The sequence below is a fragment of the Amblyomma mixtum genome, chromosome 1 (assembly GCF_055824585.1).
Source record: "Amblyomma mixtum isolate Tamu chromosome 1, ASM5582458v1, whole genome shotgun sequence".
NCBI lineage: Eukaryota > Metazoa > Arthropoda > Arachnida > Ixodida > Ixodidae > Amblyomma > Amblyomma mixtum.
Window position 1 is genome coordinate 5570760 of NC_143012.1, and position 20821 is coordinate 5591580.

General features: G+C 42.5%; 1 protein-coding gene across 5 annotated transcripts in view; it reads right to left on the reverse strand.

Annotated features, from left to right (window-relative positions):
* Positions 1-267: 267 nt before the first annotated feature.
* The window catches only part of LOC149365325 (CAP-Gly domain-containing linker protein 4-like), a 34719-nt gene continuing 14165 nt past the window's right edge, over positions 268-20821 (reverse strand). For 2 of the 5 annotated variants that reach the window (XM_089541923.1, XM_089541921.1), the window contains exons 6-13: positions 19210-19345; positions 18572-18718; positions 17587-17718; positions 13230-13386; positions 12158-12240; positions 11517-11577; positions 11250-11344; positions 268-7828 (exon numbers count right to left, since the gene is read on the reverse strand). In XM_089541923.1, coding sequence (XP_089398049.1) covers positions 7617-7828; positions 11250-11344; positions 11517-11577; positions 12158-12240; positions 13230-13386; positions 17587-17718; positions 18572-18718; positions 19210-19345 — 1023 coding nt within the window. In that variant the 3' untranslated portion in view covers positions 268-7616. Of the gene's footprint in view, positions 7829-11249; positions 11413-11516; positions 11578-12157; positions 12241-13229; positions 13387-17586; positions 17719-18571; positions 18719-19209; positions 19346-20821 lie in introns of those variants that run through there. The other 3 variants (XM_089541922.1, XM_089541924.1, XM_089541925.1) reach the window with 3 other exon arrangements.

The window sequence follows — 20821 nt, forward strand, 5'->3', positions numbered from 1 at the left end:
GATACACTAAGTCTGCTACTTTCATTGAGAATGAAGTTTTTTTAACCAAAAAAGTCAAAAATAAAACAAAGGTGTCGCCACCATCTGCTCTTTCCACAGGCAAACTGCAGTGCGTCAAGACAGTTCTTTTCAAAGCGGATCCCTCAGTCCGAAATGTGACCAGTTATCCTATGCAAGAACACTAGCCAGGAAAGAATGCTGTTAACGTTTCACCATGCCTCTATTGCAATGAAGTGACTAGGCTTTCAAGAAACCAAAAGATGCATATTGGGAGAAGCATCCATCTTTTAATGAAACAAAGTAAACAAATTCACACAATGCATATGTGTCCAAAAAATAATAAAATATAACTGTAGAAATGCAATCCAGGTCCACACACAGCCAGACATGACCCTGTTATTATGCATGAGCTTTTTGCATTGAGTAAAAGCAGGTTACATACGTTCACCACTTAAATGCACCTATTGTATTTAAATGCTAAGCCCTTCAGGTACTCTGGTCATTGCAGGGTGTGCAAAACATTGATAAGAAACCAGGTACCGTGGAGACAAAACCCTGCTCTGCTATTTCGCAACTTGACTGCATAAGCCAGCTACAAAAGCAAAAAAAAGCAGCAAAAGCTAATTCGTAGGCACAGAATACAAATAAGTAGGAGTGGTACGAAGTGAGAAACAAGTGCTATTATGTCCGATGGTACCACCCTTCAATGGCAGTCATGATCAGCAGTGCTTCTGCAGAAATTACGAAGAGCCCAAGAGTTTTAAAAATGCATAGTCTGTGAATATCTAAACAGTGAGACTTGTACAGTCATGCTTTGTTTGCATTTCTACATCACACCGTACACTCCGGCGCCATGGTTTAGGAAGCCATATTCTGCGGAAGTGTGACACCAGGCTTTGCCACAGGTAATGAGGTGTACGGAAAACCCCAACGCTCTCTTTCATCTGGCAGCCAAACAGAAACTACACAGCTCACAAGCCACACACACCAAACCACTGCCTGCAATCTTCTATAAGACAATAATGAGGATTACTTCTATACATATTCAGTGTCAGACACAACCATACACTGGGTGTTTTACTTCATTCAATACAATTAAATTTAGTGGCACTGTGCTAAATTATAATTATAACATTCTAAATCATCAATTATAGAAACATGCTTTAACAAACAGCCTGCCTGGACATATAACCATACCTCAAAAGTAGTGAACTGTACTTACTGCAATTATTATGTAAAAAAACAGTTGTACCGAATAAGACAGAACACCCAGTAAAACCTGCTTTGAAGCATAGCACCTACATTATAAATCATGCATGCACATTTAAAAAGAAAGCCAACACATATACTACCCAAGTGGTCCAAATGCCTGGCAGCGATCGACACACTGTCGGCTGGCGTTGGTGATCCCTTTGGTTAGTCGTGCAAAAGAGAAGTCACAACAACAGTTGCAAGCAAAGTTCACAACCAATACACCCTGCATCAATGTGATGAATAAACATACAACACAGCATCAAAGTCGAGGAAGTTAAAAAAAAAAAAAAGATGTGTAGACGTATTTAACAAGAGAACCACAGCAGTAATACTGGCCTGATGATGTTACAGCCTGCTACAACCACATTTAGTATTCATAAGAAGTGTCTAAAGCAATCTGCACACAACTGCAGCAATTACCAGCCAGTATGGCAGGAATCCCGCTAACACCACCAGATAGCCTGGAGACAGCAGCAGTCACATGTAAAGTGGTGTGCATACTTTTCATAAGTACCGTATCTTCTGGACTATAGCCTACACCCGGAGTAGTCTGCAGGAGCAAATTTCACCTTAAAATAAAAAGTTTTTACTTAGATAGTATGCACCCGGTGTACAATTCGTAGGAACTAATTTCGGCTGAAAGTTTTTTAGATTGTCCGCAAGCAGTATACAATGGGAAGATCTCATAGAGGTCTGTTCTAAAGCCTTTCAAAAGCACTTTCCCCAGGACTGACAGAAAAAAACAAGTCAAGCATGTCTGATTCCATGAAGAGGTCATCAGTGTCTTCCTCAAATTTGGAATCTGACACCTCTGTTAATGGCGAGCCACAAATCGACCCACTTGTGCACTCCTACACAAGATGCCCTATGCACCTGTAAATCCAAGCACAGTAAAGCAGCCACACTAAGTACTGTGAGCAGCACTGGCCTGCAAAGTGAAACACTGCGTATCGGAGATGATTTCGCTAAGCAATAGCAGGGTAGAATTAAAATGTCTCAGGTGCAGTCGGGTCCCTTTATTTCTTTTACTTTAACAGCTAGGCTACACTTCATCGGCTCTGACAAATGATCTAGAAAAAAATAAAACATGTACAGCCCGCAGACATAGATAGTCCACACCATGCAAAATTTTAGCTTTTAAACAGGTATAGCTTGCAGACTCCGGAAAATACGGCACCTGACCCATATACTGAACTTTTATACACCAGTTCCTTGTAAACATACAATTTTTTTTCCTACATTTTAAAAAAACAAACACGACGTATGGTTCTAGGTTAGAAAACAAAAGCACAAAGCATACGTGAATGCTGCTTTCACAGTGCTAGACTTTACACGAGACCTTGCTTCTCCTGTCAGTCATAAACAAACACCTGAGTGCAAATGAAAAGAGGTTGAATAAATAAACATGACAAGCATACCATCTGTGATGCACGAAAAAGTGCAGCCGAACACAATGTGCAAAGAAAAGTTCGAAACTGTGGACAAGGCAAAACAGGGTCACCGCAAATGATTTCATACCTGCAATGCCCCAGATATCGTGCATTATTCTTTCTACTGCTCACTGCCTCCCACAGAAGCTGCATTCATCAGTGAGACAATAATGTATAGGACCTAAGGATGCAGCAATCACCAGACACGATAACACTACAAAACATGTCGATGGACAATTCAGGGTCTCGAACATCAGCAAAAGACCCCGGGCTCTAAGAATAAAATCTTGAACAGATCTTAAAATGCTGAAAAATGGCTTCACCCTCAGCACTGCCACTTCAGCTCTAAGGTATGTATACCTGAAGTGATGGTTATCTCACAAATGTGAGTGCCTTCCTGAAGCCACGATGTCATCCGATATGGAGTGATGTGAGCGGACATCTGCGGACAACCATGGAGCTCTATAAGGGCTTGTTAAAAGAATTCGATCTGAAATTACAGACACTAACCAGCCACATCATCGCTGCTCAGTACAGAACCTGACTGTTGGCAATCTCGGCTAGATCTGAATACACAAGAGCTAAAAGCAAGCAAAAAAATGCGAACGTGACAACAACTTCTTTGACCTTTCAACAAAAGAAATAGCTTGCCTCATTTAGACCAGACTAATCACTCTTAAAGCCGTCATGTTGGCTCCCATCTAAAATAGATCAAGCTAGGTGCTAGTGTTTTCATACGGCCCCCCATAGTTGCAATTTCAGCCACACACATCATTGTGACAGTCAATTACAAGAGGAAAAATGAACACAAAACACTACAAAACTTCAATATTTTTGAAACAGCCATTACATTCCGCACATCAGAGCTATGGAACTGTGGCCATTCACTTTTCTAGGTTCAGGTAAAATGTGAAAATTGCAAAAGTATAAGGTATCAGCTTCTTCAATACCACAAGTAGGAAAAAATTCCAAGAGGTAGCAGGTTTCATCTTCTGCAACTACTGAACCATCAATGGGTTTAAATATCAGCCTACCGACCCTACTTGTTTTGAATAAAGCTTCAAAAGACCGTGTTAAAATTCTGTTTAGCAGTAATCTCATATATGTGGGTCAGCAGTTCATATGCAGTATGCACTATTTATAACAGTCACCTATTCTGCCAAGCCCTCGCCATGAAGTCTTTACAGGATAGTTTCATCTCCCGTGCATACGTCATATAAGGTTCAAGTTTATCAGACAGAGCCAATGAATTACTTTAATACACTAGCTGCAGCCAAGATGCTTTCACTGGCATCTGGAAAGTGCGTCAGCCTGATACAACCATAATATATGCCTTATAATAAATTCTCAGTATCGTTGCCCTGGATTCTTCATTGTACTGTTCTGCAAAGCTAAACATTCCATGGCCATTCCGAGCCCTGAGAAGACAGAGCAATAATTTTTGAAACTACATAAAAAAGTCCCCGGACTGCTCACATTATGTCACAAATGGCGAATGGTTTACGGTAACCTATCTTGGGAAAAAAACACCAAATGACCCAAGATGTGGACTCAAACTGCCTCATAAATGGCTAATGGCTTGTGATAACGTGAGGCAATCTGGTATAATGAGATAAGAAGTTGTCACTTAAGTGTATGCATTGAACACAGCTACTTGCAAATGGCTGTTGACAAGTAAATGACAAAGTTCTCACACATTTGTAAGTATACACATAGTTCTACATTACACAGCTCTACATTTTAATCATTTGTGAAATGGACTGAACAGTATAATGTAAAATAAATGACAACTCAAGCTGCCAACTTTGGTTCAGACTAGCCTGCACTTCGAGCAAATTAAAAGGCTTTTATGCAACCAAGGTTCAGTACGTTAAACCAGAAGCTATTCTTAGTGAGGGCCCTTGACGTATACATATATGAAAACCATACGAGTGTTCACAATCATCCCTCAAGCACACATCTCAAAACAATGTGGGCCTTTATCAAATGCAACCATGAAAACCACTCATAGAAGCAACGAGCTTAGATTAGTAGTGGAAGGCCACATATGTAGCATTACTACATTAGTGAAAAACAAAAAGACCTCAATCGTTGCGAATTATGTGGCCATAGATCTGTGTGTATATCCTGTCACAAGAGATTCCAAAAGTTCAGTGCTTGATGTCTAAGGTACCCACGCCTTTCTATCAATCAGTCGATTACCACTTTTTTTTAGAATATTTAGGAACTGTTGCCCCACCTCTGTAAAACCTCTCAATAAAGGGTTACAAATGCTGTTCTCTACCCATTGCTGACAGACAATGACAGGCTTGGCATCTTCCACTTGTGTCAAAATGGCTTTCATTGCACCAATGAAGACAATGCACTACCAATCGCCAAGTTCAGGGGAAAACAGCAGATTCAGAACAGAACCACAGAAAACAATAATAAATAAATACATGACATAGTGACATATGAATGGCTGGGCAAGGAGCATTTCCTTGTCCCAAACTAGGCCTGCCATGCACGCCTTTCAACAGGCTAATCTAATGTCAAGAGTAGTGTTAACATTTCAAAGAAGAAAAAACATGACAGCATCAGCAAAATGTGTTGTGCCGGGCACTACCAGAACAGACATCAAGCTGCCAATCTGCTGCCACAGACAGATCACAACTTCTCGTTTGCTTGTCAATGACACCAGAATACACAACATTGCACCACCAAAGTTCAAAAGTATTTCCAAGTTCGAAAGAAAACATCAGCATTTTCATCAGAGAAGCCTACACAAGCATGCGAACAAAGAAAACGGTTTAAAAAGTGTGCACAGTACTAAAGAGCAAAGGTAGGTAGCTTACAGTGACACACATATCATGGCTCTTCAACTACACCAGCTGTAGGACTTCTCATAGGCCCAATGTTTAACAAAAACAATGTTTAAAAAAAAAACACTGCGCCACATAGGCAGTGTTTACATAAAATTTAGAGGTCTATGAAATGACTGTTGCAACACCTGTTGGTGTACAGGTGAAACGTTCGAAAAGCGACACCACTGTCAGTTGATGCCACAGCTACTGTTTGTTACCCATACAAGCTACCTATGCATGCTGGTCTCAAAAGTGAGCCACGCAAGGTGGGACAACAATGAAGCAAGGCATCGCAACTGATACACATTAAACATTTGTTAATCGACTTGAGCTAGCACCTCACAATGGTTCCTTTTGCTTCGTTTTGTTTTAGATTTTAGTTCATTTGATTTCATTTTATCCTCCAGGCAGCCAACTGGCCAGCTCTAGTGCCCTCAAGGCAACAATGACAACAGAAGAAAAGTGCACCGGGAAATATTCTAAACAGAATATTCCAAAACCATTTTTCCTGCACTCCATCCCACTCCTCACCCTCCTCATTCGGTCCCTCACAGTGCAGTTCAGGCATCCACTGACATAGTGAAGTCAGTTAAGGCGCTTTTCCTTTATAACCAAACCCTACTCTGCCTCACCACTGCCGAGTGGCCATGCAGACTGTTTATAGGTTAACAGCGACTGCAGCGCACATTTTAGTTTTGAATTTTTGTCTTGATTTTTGGAAAAACACGTTCTTACAAGATTACAGCCTGCAGGCAACTACAGACTGTACATGCCACAACCTACAGACCCTCTCGAATGATCACGTCCTGGTTTCCAAGCCACAAAGACAGGCCATGTGTGGCGCATCAGCACGTACCTGTACATACAGTGGCACAGAACTAGAACTCTGTGGCTGTCGTGCAACACAGGCATACACTGTCGAACAACACCGATAATTAGGTGGGAGGACATAAATTGACGACTTATATTAGGACAGGCCTGTATCCATGCCCTTACTCTGCCACAAAATATATCTGCAGTATAGCACATCTGGTTCTAAAGCAGGAATACAAAAAATTGAACTCCCAGCACTGGAGCACCACACGGGCTGTAACTATTGGCCCGGGCACGGCCCGGGCCCATTACCTTGTACCGTTACCCACTCGAGCCTGGCCCGGTTTCTCTAATACATGCCCAGGCCTGGCCCAAGCCAGAGCAAATTCTGACCTGCCCAGCCTACCAAATGTACGGACCCAGCTCAGGCCCCAAAACAACACAGGACCTATAGCAGCGCTAGACAAACAATATTGTTCTTATAACTACAAATTTAAGTGTAAAAAAAAAAGTGTTTAGTTTTTTATAACAGATCTAAATTCTCTAGGTTCTAGTTCTGGAAAAGTTGGTCCTTTTGTATTTCCTTTTTTCCAGAGGAAAGTAAAGTGCCTTGAATACCAGACATACCAAAGTGATGAAAATAATATACTGAAGCCGGTTTCCTGCCTCATAGTTTCGGTTTTAATTTTCGCAAGCATATGTCGAACAGCCTCTAACTTTGCAATTGTTCGCCACTGACACGCGCGAGGTCACGCAAGGCCATAAGGCAGCAAGTTGTACGCTATAGTGCATTTAAAGAGCAGAAGCCTCTTCTCCCACCGTGGCATTATGCCACTAGTCCTTTGATAAGAAATTTGACAGGAAAGGTGGTGAGGAACTCCTGTGCCTTGGCTTACACTGCTCCCTGTCTGACACGCACATAAAAAAAAAAGAGCACGAATACCCACTTACCCTCATAAAAAGGTCCAAATCAAATAAATAATGACTGGCTGTACAGTGAAACAGAGTGCAAAGGGGCATTAAGAGCATGATTAGTTCCAAAATAAAGTGGCTAAGCAAAACCTGTGGGTTGAGGTTTGCAATGAATGACACGCTTGGAGAGACCAAGAAGCAGGGTTTCCCGGAAACTAATTCGAGGAACCCTGCACACTTAAGGTGCTCAGCGCATGCTGTTCGACAAGTGCACCAGTCCAGAGAGGTCTAGTTCTGTGCCACTGGGCTACGGCGGAGTCAGGCCCGTTGCAGCGCACTCCAGCGAGCTAGCCGAGCTGTGCCCTCAGGAGTGCGGCTGTTCCTCAAACAGCTTGGCACTGTTGATGCCCCGCACGGTGACCTTGTTGGGCCGGACGATGAGGCCGTGGTTCGGCTTGCATGTGAAGTAGCGCCTCCCCTGGACGCTGCCGTCGTTCCGACCCGTGGGACCCCGCAGCTCCACTCCGAGCCAGGTGCCTTCCTCAAAGTGTACCGGTCCGATGTACCGGATGACGCCTTTAGTACAATTATTTTTTTGAAGAGCAGCGATGCATGGGTGCAGGGGAGAAGAAACATGTGAGAATGCACTCTCTTCTCAAAGAAAGACTTAGATGAAAAAAGTCAGTCTTATTAGATGGACAAAAAAAAACAAAAACAAATGTGGCTCAAATGCAGCTCAACCGCTAGAAAGTGTGCCTTTTTGCTCCGTTGGCAACAGTTACTCAAGAATTGACAGAACAACAGTCTCACTAACAAGATATCATGTCACCTGAAAAGGTGCCTACTGGGCTTTCTGCACTTTGCTATTATCTTCAACCAAAGCAGTGCTTCCTAATTCCATAAGTATAGGCATTCTCCAGCCTCAAAGGGGGATGCGGGGCTAAAGCATGAGAATCTGAATAGCTTGTCCAATTTCAATAAGATTAGCACTACTAATATGCACTTCTGCAAACTTTGCTTGTTCTTGCACAGTGAAACAATAATAAAAATAGCATTTCTTAGTCCAAAACTTTCAAATACTGCCATGCATCTTGTCTCAGCACAGCAGTTTGGCTGCATGAACACCCATAGCTTTATGCCCCGTAATGACAATCCTGCCTTTTCTCTGGAAGCAAAGCCCTTCTTGATAATACAGCCTCTTCTGTTGGCTGCAAGACGCTCAAAGCTATATTTAATACTTAGCCTGCACAGCCCTCTTTTAAAAAGTGCACGTTCACACCTTTACAAGTGAGCATGCTTCAACAGCAAAACTAATGCATTTTTTGTGCACAGTACTCAGTACACTGTCCTTTTTGTATGGAAATCAGTCTGCAATTCAACTGAATCCATATTAATCAACATCCAGCAGAAATGAGTTGGACTGAACTCACCACCTAGCTCCTTATAATATATTAATGCGAAAGCATAGACAGCTCATTGACTTGAAAATCCGGCATTGCCCAAAAAGTTACAGCTTTACAAAACTCACACTTGGCCGAAACAGTGTGACATCATCAAAAGCGAGAAAATACGAAATGTTAACCAGTAACAGTCACTACTAATACAACTGAAACTACTACAAAGGAATAGAAAAAGAATAGAATTGCTAGAGAATTGCAATGCTTTCGCATTACTCGCATGAACGGTCCTTAAGTGCCCTCAGTAATTTTGTGCAGTGTGCACAATAAAGCAGCGGTACCCATTATGCCTTTAAAGGCATGTTTGTTGGACATTTTGTTCAGCACTTATACTTTTCTTCGGGCACATCTGTATAAACTAAGCTTTAATTTTTAATAGTCTTTCTTTTTAAAATCATCTTCCTTTCTTTCTCTTGTTCTTGTTTCTGGGTGAAATGCTGGTCAGTTATGCCCACTCTGAACACAGACTGCATTGCTTTTTTACACGTACCGCTTTCTTCATGACACAATTCCTACTCATGCAATGGCTGAAGGTTGTTTAGACGGAAACTAACAATAGTTTCATACACCAATTGTTTGCTTTCAGAAGCTGGCATTCAGTGTGTGCATACTACACATACTGCACATTCACATCAAGTGCCTTTTCAGTTTCTTATACTCTCAAAGTCAGCGCTGATGCTTCCAGGAGGTGTCTATAAAACTCCGGATGGAAAAATTATGAGTGCCTTTCACTTTGATAGGAACTGCCCTCCAAGACTCAGTTTGATCATGCTGGCTTAGCTAATGGCATTTCCAGCTTAATCTAGCATGATCACAGTAACCTGTGATCAGTGTAATAATGTCAATGTGGTAGTGAACATGAATGCCAGAAGAGTTGCAAAGGGTTTTACCTGCCCCTATGGTTAATAAACAGATGAGAGGCCTGGAGCACAAGTGAAGAGACTGACAGCGCTGTATGCAACACATACAACAAACAGCCATAAATGAATCTCATTTCAGTTTTGTCTTGAGGGAGAAATGAGTGAAATGATATAGACCGTTATATTATTGTTTGTAAGAAAATGCTTGCACCAATCCAACTTCATATTCCATGCCTCTACTGCACTTCAGAGCTGTACGACCCTAAAGAGCTAAAATGTCATCCTAGTATGCAATTTGGCTTTTGGGGATGAGAGGCACGCTTGTAAGCCACATCAGCTCAATTTTTCGTATAAATTAAACTCCGCTTAAGTGCTGCTAAACCACCACCACTGCCAGCTATTCTGCAAGACAAAATCATTGCTTTTCAAGAGAACACAGTTTTCTGATGTGTCATGGATAAGAGAGCCCTGTAGATTAATACTGTAACAGAAAAGCCCATGATGGTGTAAGCAACTAATTCTATGCTATAAAGCTTAGCTTGATTGCCTACGTCTAGGAGAAAAAAAAGCTGTGCAAAAAAGAAAAAACAGTTAAGCCAAAAAAGAAAAAAACAACCAACCAAAAGTGCACTGTAATATGCTATACTAGCAAAAGCATTCGCAATGCCAGTGGTTGTAAACTACGTGCCACTACAGATAAGCAACTACAGATGAGCAACCCAAAGACAAGCTGCAGCAAGACGAAATTATACTTTCCATTAAAAAAAGATACCATGTTTACATATTTGCTATGCACCAATCAAGTGCAAAATAAGAAATAAACCTCTACTTTCAACTTACAAGGAAGGCAACTGGCTAAAAGCGCTCATAATAGCCCTGCCATACAAAAAAAAAAACACATGCACACTGCATTGTACGGCATCATATCATAGGTAAAACAATCTACTCCAAAAAGATTAAAATTATGCTGCCTTCAGTACAAAACAGTAGATAAACATTAACAGTTATACAGGTGTGTACCAGTAAACAAGAAGGCTCTACAGGCCAAGGTGCTTTTTGGCAGCAGTACACTTGTAACAGCAAGAATGTTAGCGGAAAGGTTCTCTGAATAATAAAAAGTTGTTGAACATTCAAAGTGATGGCACAAGTCAGCTACACAATCTCTGTTAGATGCATAATCACACGGACAAAACTTGCTTTTAAGCAGCTTGAGATGCTCATTCAGTTAGTGACACACAACATGTTACAGGGCACAGCACATATAGGGACCTGTATCTTTCTCAGAGGACCATTGAGCAGAATGCTGTAAAGGTCAGTTCATGCTCTAGCCACATTCAGAGGCAGCACTTTGCAGTCTCCAGTGTTTTATCCACCTGGAAGAAATGGATGACTGTCATCTGCCACGTGAGTTCAGAAAAGTATGTTTAAGTAAGCATGTGTGCTGGTGCTGCCATCTTCTGGAAAAAGAGAAGGAAAAAAGCTCTGCCACTACTCTCCACGGCATTTGTTCTGGTCTCCGCCAGAAGATGGCAGCACCGGTCCTTAAAGTAAAGTAACACGTCTGTCAACATAATGCAGTCACCCATCAATACAGGCCAACTTCAATTTGTCCTCAGAAGGATGCTAGAGAAAGACACAGGTCCCCCACGGATAAGAGAAGTGGCCTGTGGGGTGGCTTACCAAGTTCATTGCAGACAAACACATTCATCCCCACAGTCAGCCAGCAGCCTTTCTTGAGCACGGTCTGCACTGTTTTAGCATGCTGGGGCTTTGCGCTGTTCGGCCACAGGCAGAGGAGGGGAAAACAGGCGGTTAGGGATCCGGCGCTGCTCGGGTTGGCACACTAATCTCGTGCAGCGTAATACAAGCGGCAAAAAGCATGTGAGAAGTGCAGCATCAAAGGAATCGCTGGCATTCGAGTGGTTAATAAGCAACGCAACTACTCACGGCGGTTTCTTCTCGGCGGGATTCGATCTCTGCGATGCAGGACTGCCTCCCGAGTCACCGTCTGCACAAAATAACAAGGTTGTGCAATAAAGCATCCCCAGCAAAGGGCACAGCAGTGCTCACAAAAACACAGAGAGAACATTGGAAAGCCAAGCTGACAGCAGAACCTAGCCCCACAATAAAGACACCAAGTAAATACCAATCCGAAAAAACAAATACAAGGAATTGAACTATTCACAAATACTAAGTTTAACTTCAAACAAACAATGATGTAGGCCAGCAGACTGCTTACTGATGCAAAGTGCTATGCATATAAAGCAACTGCTTAATGATCAATAATGCCTCTGCACACATTTCGGTAATGATAGGCATTGTGTGTTTATCTTTCATCTGACCCGCCCACATTTCACCCACGTCAGCCTAAACTTCAGTCTGTCATTGCCACCTGTTCCACCAGTGAATATCAAGAAAGCATCGACACACCGTTATACCTGGGCCTTCATCGCGTCATCTTTGGATTTCCTCCTCACAATGAAAAACGCTTATAATCAACATAATTTCCACCGCAGATGCCTCCCGCCTTGTGGCATGGACACACTGCCAGAAGTGCAGCATCATTTCAATTCGCAATGGTCAGATACCTGTAGAGCTCCTGCTGATGGATGTATTGAGGTCAACCAAAGAGTCCAAGTCCGACGCTTCCTCATCTGTTCCCGGAGGTATCCTGCATGAAAATAAAGAACGGGAAGGACCGTAAAAAATAAAGACAATGGTCAGCTTAAAGTCAAAGAAACAATCACAGGTGATAAAAAGCATACACAACAATTAGGCCCGGGCATAAAATACTCTCAATCAGAGGCCAGCACCTGGTGCTAGGCAAAGAAATTGAGTTGCACTATAGCTGCGGCTGCGCTCTTCCATGGTTGTTTAGTATAATGCATCTTCAAGTTTCTGCAGGCAGCCAGGCTTAGAACTTCTTTTCAGATTGACTGTAATAGCCAGCAACTTTTTGGTTGTGAAGTTTTGCTCCAGTTCAACCATACCCACTTCTTGAAACCAATGGAGTGCATTCTGAACTCAAAGGATCACTGATCTGTATGGAACTCTTGGCTGGCAAAGCTACAAAATGACTTGAAATGCTCAAAGTGAAAAGGAGAAACAGAAATCAGCATAACCTTTTTTGTGTCATTGTTCAGTTTGCTATGCTTACACCACAGACTCATTTTTCAAAACCATTGGAATACCACCTATACACATCTAATGCTTGAAACAGAATCATGACCTTGGGAAAGTTAAGCAAATACAGGGTGATCTTAAGTAACAGAAAAAATAAGAATACAATAATTCGAAACATGTAGAAGCCAGCATCATGTGATTTTCACTGAAATGCACTGAAAAGCATTGAAATTTTCTAAAAGTCATTACTAGAAAATTTCATTGCCAGAATAGTTACATTTTCCACCAGCCTGTGGCGTTTCAGTTGTTATTAGTTTGCATGATGATGATGTGTGAAACTACCTGTCACTGACAATTTTAACTATTTTGACAACCAAATTTTCTGCTAGTAGAAAAAATGCCATTCTCTGCACTTCCGTGAAAACCACATTGTGCTGCTGTCTACACATTCTGAATTACTGAATTTTTACTTTTTCTGTAACCTTTGGATCCTCCTGTACTTGACGTGAAAAGAAAGAGAAACCTGTGAAACCTCACCATTTCACCTTGGAAGGCAGGGCGAAGACACCGTGGTTCGGAGGGCAGGTGAAATAAGTGACGCCGTTGACAGACCCGTTGTTCTTTCCCTCGGGCTTGGCCAGCTCAATACCACACCAGTACCCTGTGCGAGCGGGCGACAGTTGCTCGCAGAGAGCTTCTCCCACAAAAACGCACACACGCACACGCAAATGCAAGGAAAGAGAGAAAACGTGCACGAATTAAAATCATCATTGCTGGTTCTAAAAAGCATTCAAACAGTCAAGGTTTAAAATGCAAATAATAGCGTTCGTCAGGAGTCAATTTTCGTTCATAAATTGGATATTTGGGATACTTGGAGCGTCCAAGAACCTATTTATGGCCCAAATATTCAAATGGGCCCAATGCCATTTTTATAACTGAAGTCTTCCCTTGTACACTGCAGATAAAATGTGTACTCCTGTGAAATTTTATCACATCCACCTTTAAGGGGCTCTTAAAGGTCACTTGCATTGTTACACCTGTGCATAAAACATTAAACTTTCCCCATGCTTCCACCCATGTTCCATCTGTTTCAGCATTATTGCTGTGGTTCATGCCTAAACTGTAACTCTGCATTTCTTGCTCACATATGTGCTGCCCATCTATTCATCTCTTTATTTACCCTTTCATTAAATTTATCAGACCGAATATTGAATACTGCAGCATTTGAAAAAATTGCTCAGCTAATACCAAAACTATGCCCACTTTTCTCTCATTTCCATGGCAAGTAAATGGAGGAACACGCTGCAAAAGGTAAAAACTAGGCGTGCCCTCTCTTAAATCCTCAGCAAATTAAGTTGTCTTGTACTTTCATATTTAACAGTTACCTTAAGACACATACAGTAAAAGCTCGTTACTTTGACCCCTGTTAATTACCTGGAAATCCAGAAAATTCGAACTGCCAGCTTGGTCTTGGCCAGTGCCCATGTAAGCCTATCGCATCAGTCACTCGCTAATTCAGATGCTATGGGTGTTGCACCGGTATGTGAATGAGCTTCTGAAGGGAGGCCACGACCAGGTACGATGCAACCGATCGTTGAAAAAGCCCCACCCAAAACCCCAAGTTTTCTGCTGCATAGTGACTCGCGCACCTCAGACGTGCGCGCAACGGCAGACATAAAGACGAAAGAAAAGTGCCGCCTCCGAGAATAGCCAGACCACATAGCTTCGGTTATGCTTTCCTGATCTTCACACCAGCTCCCAGCAATGGCAGCCCTAGCAGCCAGCACCAGCCAGCCAACCAACCAATGTTTCGGACGCTGAGTGGAGTGGCAGAGGTTTTCATCGCTCAATCTCACCTCACCGCTCTCTGTGCATGCACAGTGCTGCTATAGGTGACGGAGACACGCCTAGATGCCTTGTCTGCTTCCCAAGGCCACATGTGGTGCTAGCGTGCACTGCAAGTTACTAAGCCACATGTTTGAGCATTCTACTTGAGCAGCGCCGGGGGAGAAGGCTCAGAAAGTGGAGTTGCCTGCTTCCACTGCGGCATTAATTAACTGAATATGCACATAGGTGGTGAGCATTGCCGAATAGCATGGATGGCTTTTGTTTTGTTTTTCACTTCCATTTCTTTGTGAAGAGCAAGCAGCAAGCACTCTGCCGCTCAACTAAAGCGCCGTGCCCTGCATAGGAGAAACGAAGAAAAATAAATAATTGGTACCCTTTGTGCACCTCACAGGCGCTGTTAGAGCAGTGCGAACACCTGTGTCGGATATATAGTTCTTAGCGGCCATGTTTCGATGCAAATGAAATGCAAAATGCACCTGTGTGCTAGCTGATAATTCGTGTTGAGTTTCGGTACGTTATGGCTGTCGCAGAAAAGACCATTAGGTCCAACTAGGCATTCCAATTGGATCCAATTGGAACCTAATGGGCTCAATAGGTCAGTCAATCGGACCCATCAATCAAATTGGGTAGTCCAATTGGTTCCCTTACTTCCTTACACACCCTGTCTGCGCCTGATGTCATCGGGGTAGGGGACGCGTGGTAAGGTGTGTTGCCCTAATAGGTAGCAAGCTACTGCAAGCAGCAATTTTTAAAAATTATTTCCAAATTATAGGATCAACGCAGAGCTTTCAAATTTGACTCAAATACCCAGAAGGACCAGCTCTACAGATCTGCTCCACGAGAATATGCCCATTAAAACCATTCCAGGGTCCCTTTGACGAGCAACTCATTTCCTTATCCCTGTTTAGAAGATGCATTTTCCGGGAGAAATCAGGTTTAACCCAATGTTTAAGCAATGTGCTCAGGTTGCACGAATCGGGTAAAACTGGATTTCACCCAAAAACGAACGGCTCTATGTATATCCTGTCCATGCGTTTCCTTGCTTTTTTAGAACCAACATGTCCTCCAAGAATCTCTTCAGGTGCCGTTGACATGAATCCCGCCATGGCAAGGCACAGTGCTGGTAACGGATGACATGTCCGAATACTTTGAATTTGGCACGAATGCTCAAGTACCGTTGCCCAGAAATTCAGTAAAATGTTCAATCCGGTGACCTGTACTTGCAGCGCAAGCTAGCACTGCGCACGGGTTTGGGGCCACGGCTCCGTAAGAAGCAGATGACATGACTAGCCTCATCTTCGTCCCTATAGCAACGCTGCACATGCACAGAGAGCAGCGGGGGTGAGATGAAGTGATAAAAACCTCTCCTGAGCAGCATGCTACTGATACAATATGAACTGGTGGGCAAGTATGTCAAACATAGTATCACATGAAGCTGCGCATCGACACAAGGCTAAGAGGAGATGAACAGCTGTGTTTGTTCGCCTCCTCTTAGCCTCGTGCCGTTGCACTGCTTCACATGATACTGTAAATTTAAGTCAAAAGAGATACTACTGGGGCTAGTTGGAAATACATCCTTGAGGATATTGGTGAGCGCTAGCAAAAAACTAGCGCTAGCACTCAACAATACCCTCAAAGATGTATTTCAAACTAGCCCCAGTAGTAGCTCTTTTGTTACTGTGTTGCTGGTGTTTTCTTCACACTCTCCCTTTTTTTCTCTTCTCTCTGCTTCGGCTCTACTAAGCGTTTCCTTCGCTTCCTTCTGTGTGGTTCTGCTCTTCCAGTGTGCCGAACTGTGCATTCGTCATGTGCCATTCGCAGTTCGTGCGGTGATTGAAGCCGCCTCATACGCAACGATGCTGCTTGTGAGGAATGTGACCCAGTAGCTGTGAATCTCCACCCCGTCACACCGTGAAGGATGCCGGGAACACTCTCATGATTTTGGAGCAGTTCACTTCAATGCTCCTGACAGTATGCACGCAATAAAGCATTGCTGGGGATGTGAAAAACAGGCCCTGCCTCACTATTTTATGTCAAAAGCAGGCACCCACTTCCCAGTCTTTCGCCAAGTAAATTTACTGCAATACAAGTAGTTCTTGCCAGTTTTTTCGTGGTCATCCGATTATTTGAACTTTCGGACATTTGGAACGATTTTTTCCGATCCCCTGAAGTTGTAGTTAACAAGCTTTTACTGTATAACAGAAAAGACTAACAAATTTTTCAACATATTACCACCTAGTATATAATGTTTCCTGTTTTCTTAGCTTATGTGCTGCACCTGCAAGTCTGCGAAAGAACACTTTTGCATTATAATTTATATGGTTATTCAATTTGCACCTTTCTCCTGATGATTACTTTTTTTTTAGTGTGTATGCACTAATTATTCTATTATCTTTAAGTATATTTCCACTTGTTATCGGCCCACCACTGACTGCTTGCTACATTTAGAGTGCTTTACATAAGCAAATGAAAATCCCACTCGTGGGTTTTGCTTTTTTTGTAGTGATTTCCAACAGCAAGCCGGATAACTTTGCATGCATGTTGGCCACACATGAAATGTCCAAGAAACAATATTGCTGGCTGCTACTGCCTTCACCCTAATTTTTCCTGTAATTTAACCATAAGGCACATAAAATAGTTAGCTTAATAATAAAATTAGTTTAATAATAAAAAAAACTGAAATTTTTACAATCTTCTGGGGTGAACCAGTGAGACGATTATGCTGCACCACATCCTAATCTTTGTCCCCCATAGCTACAGATGGCGCCACATTTTTGAGAATGCCCCCTTCATGTTCTTTATGGCCCGAGACTACTCATTGCTAACTTTCTGGCCACCAGGGGGCAGCTTCTTGTAATAACTTACGGCTATGTTACAATTTAGTTGTGCTTTTTGGCAAGGCCACCAAATCGAAATCCAATCCAAATTCAACAAAACGCCAATGCCATTTGCCTCAAAGAAAGCCCTTCATACAGCCAGCACTGCGAAAACTTCACAATTCATAGGCCCTCAACGGAAATGAGAAAGAACATCAGAAGACATGAACCTGGTGCAAACTGCGTTTCGCCCAGGAAACGCACGACGCCCTTGCGCTGGCCAACGACGACAGAGTCTCCGATGGAGAGCTTGTTATTCTTCCGGTCATACAGGTGCTGCTTCTGCCTCAGCGTTGACAAGCCTGAAACACCAATCAGCAAGCCGTGCGTAGCACTTTATGTCCATGCCAATGCATATTGCAGAGCAGAAAGAAGGAATATATCCTCTGAACACAGAGCCAACAAGCCTGCCTGCCACTCAACATCACCAACACCATCTATACAGCCAATGAGATTAGATGTGCTGACGGCCTTGTAATATCTCACCATATGATGGACCAAACAACAAAGATAGCCCATTTTAGACCATCTTGCTCTGTATAGGCATTCAAACCATCTATACTGCTATTTTTATGTTAGTTTTTTTTTTTAACTTCATGAGTAGTTATCATTACATTTACCACAGGTTCTAAAACTTATGTACTGTTCAAAGCACATAATATTTATGAATGAAAAATTGAACGCTCAGCACAAAATTAAAGAGGAGATGAAAATATGCACAGAGAATGTAGCAAAAATTTGTCAAGAAAGAATCAACACGCATGAACTGACAGCAGCTAATGTATTTTTGTGAACATAAGTGACACCATGGGACATTATCCATGGCATATTAGAAGACTCCAGAATAATTTCTAATGCATGGGATTATTTAATGCCCAACCAAATCTCAGTAAAGGCACATTTTTGGCATTCCGCCTCCATTCAAATCAAACTGCTGTGGAGAAGGTCAAACCTGCAAATCTGTGTTCACCAGCTGAATGACATTACCGCTGAGACGCCAGATCAGGTACACAAAAATTTTTCAAACAGGGTCCACGGCTACAGAATGCTGATAAAATCACTAGTTACATACAAGAAAACTTAACTGTTGCACGCAGCAGAAGACTACTGATCTCATAGTGCACACAACTACTATATTGTTGGTCTATGACTTACCAGTCTCAATTTTTGAGGAGACATGAGACACATCCACTTTCGGGTATGATATGCTTTTTGGCGGCCTGCTCGGTTTCGTAGGTGACGCTGCATCTACCTGGGGGCTGCCGTCATACTTCTGTATCTTTGTAATAGGTGCGAATATTCCTGCACAGCAGAAAAAGAAAGATGCACTTGCCAGTGGTTCTGCACACAAGCTTTTTGGATGAGTCAAATAGTGCCTCGGAATAAAGAATGTAGTTAATAATGCCATTCCCCTCCAATTCAATTTGTTAAGCACGAGAAACAACCAAAGGGAAGAAACTTTCACAAGGTGCTCACAGTTTCTGTGGCAGAAATATTGCTAAAAGGCAGACGTGAAAGAAAAAAATGTGGCCAAGATTTAGTGAGGGACATCGAAACTGTAGCACAGGGAAAATTGCATTTACGGTAATCATTTTCCTACAGTAACTCAATGCTGAGCCCTAAGCCATCATATTACAAACAGTAACTATGGTATGCGCAGTAAAAATCCAGCAATCCGGGCTTGCGTTTCTCACACTGGGATGTTCATGTACGGCTATATCCTCGCACTGTGATACGATAGGGCTAAAGGACAACTAAAGACTACACGATAGGAAACAGTAGCGGGTGCATACCATGATTCATAGGGCACTGAAAGTAGGAGACTCCGCCGAGCGAGCCGTCATTTTTGCCAAGGGGATTGCACAACTCCACACCTGCCCAGATACCAGTGGCAAAGTGGATGGTGCCACAATAACGCAGTGTACCAACCTGCAAAATAAAAGTTATTAATACCTGTAATAAAAATAACTGCACAATTAAAGAGACAATGCCTTGCAAGATAATAATGACAATATAATTAATCACCATGTGCAAGGTCGTTATGTTGCACTGTCACCGCTCCTAACGTTTCATTCCTCTTTGACTCAGTGATATACTGCTTTAACTACTCCACAGGCCATCACCTCAAACAAAATTGCTCAGAGGCTTTCAATGCCACTAGGATGAACCCCTCCATTAGTTTTTATTACACGTATTCGATGTCTACATAAGTTGCTTCAAATCACTCTTTGTATTGTATGAATACAGCAGAGTAAAGCACAGCCCGGCACATGCCATGTACACCAGCTTACCCCTCTCTTCTTTCACTGCAGGATATCACTACATGTTAACGAAACCCAGGTTGCCAGAATTTCTCCAGAGCCCTCCATTACAATGCTCCTTCCCCTCTTTCTTCTTTCACTCCCTCCTTCATACTTTCCTCATGGTGCAGTTAGGGTGTCCACTGAGAAGCCAGAACTCTGCTGCATCCTTTCCTTTCCTCAAAACCAGTTTTCATTTTTTCATTCAGCTTTAGCTTGTATGAACACTTTGAATGTTCCTCCAATCAAGGATAAATGCTGCCACAGCCTAAAGACAACAAGGGAAACTGAACTGCACGCTACACAATGCATTGTGGACAGCACTCAAGGCATCAAGCTATTTTGAAAGAACAACTTCCAGAAGAACCTCAAAGGAGTTAAAGTGGCTTAATTAAAGTGCAAAGATATTTCAGAATGCTAATATGAAAAAGAATGCCCATAAAAATGGCAGCACACCATTGTTGAGGAATAAACAAACCACTTCATCATACCAAACACAAAGCTTCATGAATTGAGCTGCAACGATGGCTGCCTTTTCTTCCACTTTCAACAGTATATGAGCATACGAAAAGAAAAAAGCTAGACTTAGAGTGCAAATCTTCGCCAGTCATCCCTACAGCAGAAAATGTGGAACACACCTGCACTAGCACAGTAAAACCTCATTAATTCAAACTTCATAGGACTAGGAAAAATCTCCGAATTATCCGAAGGTCAGATTTTAACGAATGGCTGCCAAAAAACTGCCAGAAACTGCTTGCATCTTAGTAAACTGATATGGTGACAAACTGAGCAAAAGTTGTCTGCTTTTCACATGAAAGCAGAGCGGAATCAACAATTTCTCAAAGTTCCATCAGATGCTTTACCATGTGAAGTGTCAGGAATGTCAACTCAGAACTGCTCCAGAATGGTCAAGACCTCCGCGACCTCCTTCACGGTTGATGCAGTAGCAAGTAGAGCCAGTTTACATGCGGCATCATTACAGGCCAGGAGGCTACATTGCACAAAGTGTGACCAGCATATGATCAGCGCTGATCGAATCAGTGCTGGTCAGCACTGATGGTCAGCACTGATATGATCATTGCTGATGTGACCAGCGCTGATGTGA